This window comes from Pterocles gutturalis, unplaced genomic scaffold (genome assembly GCF_000699245.1).
Source record: "Pterocles gutturalis isolate BGI_N339 unplaced genomic scaffold, ASM69924v1 scaffold15864, whole genome shotgun sequence".
Lineage (NCBI taxonomy): Eukaryota > Metazoa > Chordata > Aves > Pterocliformes > Pteroclidae > Pterocles > Pterocles gutturalis.
In genome coordinates this window covers 25,816-34,896 of record NW_010136026.1, presented here as the reverse complement: position 1 = coordinate 34,896, position 9,081 = coordinate 25,816, and the positions used below count along the sequence as shown (strand labels likewise).

Here is a 9,081-nt window from a genome sequence, read left to right as displayed (position 1 = left end):
GGGCTTGCAGCGGTCTGTACTCCTGCCTGCCGTTTAATCGAACATCTCCCAGGGTGGAGTTGCCTGCTTTGAGCACAATGCTGTGGATGGTGCATGGAAGGCTCAGGTGCTGCTTCTTGGAAACCTACTTGTATAAATGTCCTTACACTTATTCTCTGCAGTTAACGACCATTTCATTTTTACAGCCTTTGATTTCTATTGACAATGTGGCTTGCTCGTCCTGGCAGTCAGCCTGAGTAAGGCAGCTCTACCTTCTTTTAATAGGAACTCTGACCTGTGCAAAACGACTCATCATTAATATGTCTCTGTAACGGTTTGTTTATTTCAGCTCCTTTCCATGCTTCTCTGTCTAATTGTTTTTATGCTGTTTTTTGCTTAGCTTATCAGGCAGCAGATTCTGTCCCTCCAGTTTAGGAAGGTAAAACTACGTTGCATTAAACTGCTCTGACAAAAGACTTTGCTGAATCTGACTGCACATGATTAATCTGTAATACTAATTAATTAGTAGAGAGCCCTGAAGTGATCTAACAGCCTTATTCTGCATGCTTGGAACCCTAATACTTGCTTGAATTTTAGACAGCAAAGTGAACGTTCATCGTAATTCTTGCTAAGGTGCAAGAAATATTCCTCTTTCTTAGACAAAGGAGGGGTGTTCAGCTTCTTCTTGATATTAAAGTGAGACTTCCATACAGAGACATTAAAAATTAGATGTGCCTGGCTTGAGACTTTCAAAGAAGAAATTTTCTTCTCCGACTGCCATCCTGTGCATTATTGTGAAGATCTTACTTCATTTGGACTCTCTCCTGAAATGCACTTGTAGGGCTGTACTTTGACAAAATAACACATTTGGAAGTCTGTCGGCAGTACTGGTTTGCTGCAGAAGCAGGCATAGGAATGACCATGGAGAGAAAGACCTCTCCAGAGCATCCCTATAGCTGCGGGATTGCTAACCAAAAAGCCAGGAAAATAAAATAATCACAGAAAGGAATACAGTTCTCAAATCTCCTTTTCCTGCAGTCTGCTTTTGTATGGAAATCCCTCTTTAATGTAGAAAGGCTACTGAATTGCCGGTGTCCTCTTCCTAGGCTCCAGGGTTTTTTGTGCAACAAAGATGCAGCTTCAGGAAGGCCCGGATGAAGAGCGGCTGCTGCCTTGTATCAGATTTCTTGAATGCTCTGAATTGCTGGTTAGAGAGCAATTTGAATTGGACAAGTCTCATTGCAGCTGGAGTGAGTCAGCTGAGAGCCCCACAGCACTGCAGTCTCTAAACCCCACCCTGTGACAAACACAATGGTTTCTTTGCAAGATTAAATAGACCTTCCAGGGCTTCCTGCCACGTGTGCTTTGGGCAAGTATCATCTGATTCATCTGCTGTGCCTGTGGAGCCCCCAGCTTCTGGTGGCGGTTGCTTTCCTAAAGCATTCAGTAGCCTTTGCTGTTATTTCACATTATTCTGGGATTTGCACTGAATGGACCAGACTTATTCCTGGTGTTGCCTGCTGATATCGATGGCATGGTACTGGGATTAAACTTGGTCCCGAGTGTCACTATGTGTGTGCGCATCACTTTTTTTTTAAAATGCTGATTTGGTTGCTCTCCTGCTGGGGTAAGAAATGTTCATTGATGCTTGGGAAGTTCCTTATGTGGATCTAAAAGGCATTTACTGGTCTAGGGCTGGGGATCTGTATTGAAGGGGCCATCAAAACCCCACCAGTAAATGCCTTGGTACTGGATTGTCTGCCTTGCTCTTTGGAAATGAGTTTTTTCTCCTGGGGTTGGAGTATGGAAAGTTTTCTCTGGTCTGAAACAGCTGTTGGCTCCCACAGCCCTTTCCTGGCCCTGTAGTTGTGTGAAGAGTTGCTTGCCAGGACCAGTCTCCTGGCGACCATTGATTTCCACAGAAAAGAGTCTGAGCCATGGCATCTGTTTTTCACCCCATCCCACACGTGTGTTTGGATATAGATGGTGCTTATAACCCTGGTTCAGTAGATGAGTCAAGTTTACAACAGCCCAGGCTGCCCCTGTCCCATGTCCTTACCCAACACAAAGCACCTGGGAGCTCCTTGAGGCTCCCATTTCATCCCATTGTTTGTCATTCAGGGATTCATCTCCCTGCACCTCTTACAAACCCATTCTAGCAGGAAGTCAGAGTGAAAATTGTAACACTGCAGCCTCCAGGTAAGTTTTCTGGGTGGATGAAACAGGCAGTTGCTGTGGCTGGAGCTATCCTGGCACCTTCAGCCGTGCGTGCAGTTCAGTCCCTGCTGCAGAGCCTGACCTTGCTGGGTTCATGTTAAATGTGGGATTTTTTTGTTTGTTTTTCCTGAACAAGTCTGCTTCTTCAGCAGGTAGAGCATGAGTAGCAGTAGCACCAGCATCCTGCCTGCAAGCTGGGGCTGCTTGTGAGGCTGGGGTCCTCCTCGTGGAGCCCTCACCACGTGCTATGAGCCCTTTTGCTCGTGGTGGAGCTGTGTCAGGAATGGTTTGGGGGTTTGTTCCACCTTTTGCATGTCTCTAGAAGCTGATCACTTGTTTAAGGAATGTCTTTCACTGCCAAAACTGATAGAAGTAGAGCTGCCAGCTATCGGTTCTCTTGCAATACTTGCTGTTTCTCCTAAGATTCTTGCACTTGAGACCTTGGAGTCCTCTCTCCTGGCGCAAACATATAGTGTTTTACTTGAAGAGGGAAAAATGAAAGAAGCTCTTCCCTTCCAAGAGCCCCAGAGCACTATCCGAATGAAGACCCAACTTGGAATTAAATCAACTTCATTTATTTAAGAAAGCCCAGATCTTCTGGGGCCTCTCTTGGTGATGCTCCAAAAGGGTTGGCAGTGCTGTATGAATATGTTGATTTATTGCTATCATTGAACAGTGCTTAAATGACTGGAGAATCTAAGGTCCATTTCTGAGCTTCATAGATTGCACTATTTGGATAGTTCTGGCTATTTGGGTGTCCCAGCCTGAACTTCGAGGTCAGTGTCTCAACTCATGGCCTATGTAGTGTGAGGACCTACCTGCAGCAGTGAGAGGTTAAACAGGGAAAGGATGTCAGCCTCACATATCATTCCTGAGCTCAGAAAGCTGCAAGCCAGGCTCCAGGTCTCCTTCAGTGAGCTATCCTTGCAGCAGGCGCTTTCCTTAATTCAAAGCCTTCAGAGAGGGCTGTTGTATTTGGAAGGCATGTTCCATTCACACTTGGCCTGAAATTACAATGCCAAGTCTTCACAAATAAAGTAAGATCCCGGTGAACAGAACAGCACTTGAAACACTGAGGGTGCACTACCAGGAATGTGAAGCTGACTTTGTTAAGAGTCTTGCTTTGAGCCTGCTGCCTGATCAAAGAAATGTTCTGGTGTAATCAAGAACTAAAATGGTTCTCGACATTCGTTACCCTCATAGCCATAAGGGCTAAGACAAAGGGAACATCTCCCGAATGACACTTTAAAGTGACAGAGTCATTTCAGGAGTGAAAAAACTGTCAAATACCCTGACACTGGACTTGTGAGCAACCTAATGTAGGGATGATGGGAGGGAAGGAGGGCTTTTACAACAAGAATGCAGGCTTCTGAGACAAGATAGGAAGGGGATCCTTTGATTTTTCTAGTACTTTGATCTCTAAGAAATGCTTCTTGAATCTTCCAGGAGCACCTTCTGCGCAATCATTTCTCAGCTGACGGAGGAAACCCAGCCACTATTTGAAACCACTATCAAATCCCGTTCTGTGTCCGAGGACGCTGATGCTAAATTCACGTGCATAGTGACAGGTAACAGTGTCTTCAGCGAATAACCTGGTCCTGCCTCACTTGCTGGACATGCGCTAGTTAAACTCCAGAGCAAGTGATAACAAGGTTTACAAGTCTGCTGTTGTCAGACTGCCAAGTAAAGATTCAGCAATTGCATGACAATTTCAGGCTTAATTTAAAGGGGGGGAAAAACACCTGAGATCTTGTAAAGAGGCAAAGGCATAACCTAACACACCTCAAACAAGGCAAATTAAAGACCAGAAAATGGAATACGCTGGTTACTGCTTGGGCCAGTTACATTTTTTTGTCCTAATCTTTGCTAATCCTGGGCTCCATAAATCAGGACTGTGCAGCTTTGAAGGCTGTACCCCACTCTGTCTCTCTTTGCTGGCTATAAATGGTTAGAGTGCAGCTGGATTTGCATCAGGGGTAAACTTTGATGTTTGTGAACATCTGAAATAAAAGCCGGTTTCTGCCCAATGAGCTAAAATCTAACCTTGGTCAGGAAGGGGTTACGCCAAGAAGAGAAGAAGGGGGAGGCTGAAAAAGAGGGCATTGTGGTGATGTGGCATGGCAGCACATTGGGCTAGTGGCTCCTTTGCTGATGAGCTTTTATCCTTTAAATACAGAGACTCTAAAACCTCTTTTTTTTTTCCATATATGTCCTTGTTTACAAGTCTGTGATCCTTCCTGATGTTGCACGTGTTATTTATTCTGACAGATTGTTGGGTGAGAGACATTAAGCAAGCCTGTAAGTTTTGGAAAGAGGAGGGTATCTCCAGTGAGCCTCTCAGTCACAAAGACAAAGACTTTCCTAAGATTTAGGAAATCTACTTTGTCTTTAGAGACATGCTGTAAATAAGCTGTGTACCAGGAAACACAGACTGAGCCCTTCTGAGAGCTGCTGTCTTTGAATTCTTGGCTCTTCTCATATGGATTCACTTGTTTTACATGCCCGACTTTCTGAACTTGCAGGGACACAACTGACATATTGATTTTATTGATGCTTCACTTCAGCAGACCACTTCCCACTTCTAGGGCAAAAGTGGGCTGCTAGGGAGATACCTCCAAGCCATGCCCCTCAGTGATTCCTTAGAAGAGCTTTCCCAATTAAAGTTTTCTAAAAACTAAAGCTTGACATATTGTGCAGTAGCATGGAACTCACCATTCTGCAAGCCATGAGTGTCAGAGGTCAAAAAATTATTGATGTTTAGATATACTAGGAACTTCTGAGTAAGAGCAGATACAACTCTTTCTTCCACCTCCCCTTGCTGCAAAGTGCGGCAGACACAGAGCGTGACTGCTTACTGCAAGGACATGGGGTAGCACAGCTCTCCCTTTTGGGATTTCTTGCCCCTTTTAGATTTAGCCAGGGCTTACCCCTAGTCCTGGCTTCTCTCACTGGCTTAAGTCTTCACTGACTGCAGCAGTTGACAGTTTCTTCTAACAAACTCCATCGCCTACAAAGTCCAAATGATACCATCAGCCCCAAGTGGGCTTTTGTCAAGGTGAGAGATTAATTTGTGCAGCTGAGCTCTCATTCACCATTAGACTGGATGGCTGACAGGGTGGGAAGTGCCCTGCATGTGTGATGCAAACATGCTCAGTTTCCTCTCAAGAGGAGAGAGGAGAAATAATTCAGTCAGTCCTTCCAAGGGACCCTGGTAAATCCCATGTCCGTGTCCTTTCCAGCACCTATTCTGGAAAAGCTAGAGAAATTCTTCACTGTATATTGTGCAGGAGACATGTTGCCATGGAATAACCTCCTCTGCTTGTACCAAAATTAAAGTACCAATTGATGTCCAGAGACAGATATATGCTCTCTGTCCAGTTTGTAGCCCTTCCTGCAGTCCACCCTTTCTCTTGGTAAGCAGGACACTGCCTTCCAGTTTTGGATGACCTGCTGGTGCTGTGCAGCACAATTTGGTATCATTATACCAAGATGAAAACTTGGCCTGATACTGGTCTTGTTTTCTACTCAAGTGCAGGAAAGCGTCAAATGAGCATCTTCAGCATGCAGCCTATCCCAGTGTTTTGTATCTGGTAATCTAGACTGGGGGATGTCTTTATGCACTTTAACAAACCTACAAAATTAGGAATTTTAAGGAAATGGAAATTTCCTTAAAAGCAGCCCGGATCATCTATGCCATATGGTCATCTCTTGCATGTGGACCTGTGGACTGCTTTAGGAGCTCGGGAACTTCTTGGGAGTGAGGGGCATGAGGTGGAAAGCAAAATCTAACTGCAAAGTCTGATCATCATTTCAGATATCTCCTCCTGACATGATGTTTACATTCAAGTGAGAGACATTAAAGGGAGAAAGGAAGTGACGGCTGCATCCTTGGGGAGTGACCAGAGTGGAACCAGCCCAGTCCCACTGCTGTGGCTGGAGTCCAGGGACACTTTGGTTCATAGACTTGCAGGAGGCAAAGGGCAGACTGTCAGCTGCTCCTGTTTTGACTCTCAAGTCCCAAATATGGATACATGACCTACAATAACATCTTAATTTTTTTTTACTGCTCCTTGACCAATAATGAGAGTTACAGGGTAGTCCCACATGTGTGAAGACTAGTGACTTGCTGGGCATGTCCTAGGAAGGCAGCAAGATGCACATGTTTGAAGAGCCAGTCTCCAAAATATGCTGGGTGGCACAGGCAGGAAAAAAAGAAATCAGGCAAAGGCAGACTTCCTGATGCTCCTGGGTGGTTACACAATCTTTCCTTTCCTCCTGTTGCCTAGTTCTGCCTGCTACTGGTATCCCTAGGATGTCTGATGTGATTGTTTCAGGTCAAATCCTGCATCAGTTATGACATGTTTTCTTTTTTAGAACAAAATTAGTTCATCCTTTGTTCTCTGAGAGATATGAAAAAGGGAACGAGAGCATCTCCATTTACTGTGCAGTTTCTTACAGAGGAGAGTGCACCCCACTTCTCTGCACCAAGTGTTTCCATTGGTGGGTCTGCCTGGACTTCAGGATCTCAAGGGTCATAACAGATCCTTCCAGTGAGTGGATACTGGGCTCTTCTCTTCAGAGAGTGGCCCTTATTGGAGGTGCTACTGCAAAGATTTTACAGCTTTTCCGTAATCTGTATAATGTTGTCTGGGAAGGAGGGATGTCAGCTGATGAAATGTGGGGGCTTGGATGGAGGGGCCTGGGTCTGTGACTGCTTGTTAGGGAATGAGGGCAACCAGGAGAGATGGTGACTGAATCTAGCCAAGACCATCGTATGTCAGTACCAGGTATTTTCTGCTCTTGTACAGCTGCCTCTTCAGTGGCATTTCAGCCCTTCTTAGGTGGGTTCAACCCCTCTGACCTCGCTGCCCGAATCATCAGCTCAGGAGCTTGGTCAGTGCTGGTGCTGAAGAAGTGTCCAGCCTGGTAACTCTCTCATGCTACGCAGGTGCCTGATCAACATGGGCTTGTTGAATAGCACATCACCAGAGGGGATGGGAACAAAAGCAACATGTCCAGAAAGAGTCTGGTTTTATTTTAGGGCTATGGAGGGGAAGGGCTCTGCCTGTGCCTTGGGGAAGAGAGCTGGGGTAGGGTGAGTCATGTGCTTAGTGAATGAGGATTTTGATAAGCATAAAGGAGTTCAATTTGTTGCATCCGTGGTGGCCCTCTTAGGGAAATGTTTGAAGGATGAGAGTGAAGTGTTTGGATGAAGGATGTCTGGAGAAGAGCAAGGGCTGCAAGAGGGGTGGGTGGGTGGGTTTGGGGATGGCGTAGTGAGTACAAGAGCAGAGAGCAGGCTGGTGGGAGATGAGGATGCCTGGGTTTGGGGCAGCCAGGCTAAGAGAGGGATAGAGAATGAGCACTGCTCGCAGGCCAGTGGCATGGGGAACTAATACTCTTAATGAGTATCTGTCCCTCCTGTCAGAATTACTGTAAGCCTCCTTGTCCTCAGGTGATGGGGAGGTTTAAATCCATAAAGCCAGGAAGGATGAGAATTTATGGTGACTCTTCCTCCCAAAACTGGCATAAGCCCCCACTCCAAATAGCTTCCGTAGAGCAGAAACAGAAGAATGTGATGATTATGCGTAATTGTAAATTCTTTCCACCTTCCCAAGTTTCAGAAGACTAACTCCCCCTCACCTCTGCCCCAAAAATTCAACAAAATAAAGTTGCTTTAAGCAGAGTTTCTCTGGGTGATTTTGGATAGGTAGTGCAAGAACTGTTTTGGATAAGGTCACCAAAGCTTTGAAGACTTCTCAGACTTCAAAAGCTTCAGGAAAAATAATGTTTGACCTCAACCTGGCAATCTCCATTAAAAAAAAAACACAAACCCTTTCTCAGAAAAGTCTCCTGGGTCATGCAGTGGTTGGCCATCATGCTGGAGCAATGCCATCGGAAGACACGCTTCCCAAAAAGCTTTTCTTGGGTTGAAAGATGTGTAGCAGATGCCCACCCTCCTCCCCAGGAACGCCCGGCACCACTCTGCCTGTAACTGCGGGACACTCACTGGTGGACGCCGGCAAATCCCTCTCAGCACCAGCTGCACGGGGGCGCTGCGGGAGTGACAGGTTTCGGAAGGGCGAGTGCCTGATTTATGAATGGCTGCTCTGTCTTGCCATGCGCTTCTGCTAAGGTTGGGCATCCAGCGCCCTGCAGCATGGCACTGCTCGCCAATGGAGCCCTCGGCTCAGCCACCCCCTCCCACCGGCACCCTTGGAACTGGCCCTTCATGGCAGCCGGACAAGCTGCGGATGTTGTGGCTGCAGGGGATGTACCGGCATTGATGCCGGCCCCCCCGGACCGGGGGAATGCATTTGCTAGGCAGCCTGGAGATGGATGCCTGCAGTGTCAGCAGCAGCTCCCCTCCCAGTGGAGCGGAGGCCATGCAAGGGAGCCTTGTCCCTGCGCAGGCACCTCTCCATCCCCTGCTTGGCTCCGGTTACAGCCCCTGGGGAGAGACAGCCAGTGTTTGAACAGGCAGCTGGGGCCACTGTTTCTGTAGGGGGGAGTGGGAAGCCTTTTGGCAACCCACCTGCGGGTTTCCAGCCACCACTTGCCTGTAGCTCCCTTTTGCTGCAGCCTCGCTGCCTGTGCAGGGCTGCTACGGCGTTAGCCCCTGGTAGGGAGCAGGTAGCCTCAAGGACACAAGTGCTACAGGTCAAAGGGGGTTTAAGCTTAGCAGGAGGAAAAACCTTCTGTCAAGGCACTGTGTAGCTATAGAAATTGCAGCTCTTTCCGGCAGATGTCAGCTGGGAATGGGAATCAGCTGCAGAGGCCACGAGGGGACATCACAGGGCTTCTCGGAAATGATATGCTTGCAGTTCCCAGAATGAAGTGCTGTGATTGCTGTTTGCAAGGTATTAGGAAAAATCTCCCTGCCAG

The 9,081-nt window shown here is 47.0% G+C and overlaps 1 protein-coding gene across 1 annotated transcript in view; it reads left to right on the top strand.

Annotated features, from left to right (window-relative positions):
• Positions 1 to 379: 379 nt before the first annotated feature.
• ALPK3 (alpha-kinase 3) overlaps positions 380 to 9,081 on the top strand; it is a gene marked incomplete at its 5' end in the record, with an annotated part of 25,769 nt that continues 17,067 nt past the window's right edge. Inside the window, 2 exons of the mRNA XM_010082152.1 lie at positions 380 to 418; positions 3,643 to 3,764. Coding sequence (XP_010080454.1) covers positions 380 to 418; positions 3,643 to 3,764 — 161 coding nt within the window. The remainder of the gene's footprint in view (positions 419 to 3,642; positions 3,765 to 9,081) is intronic.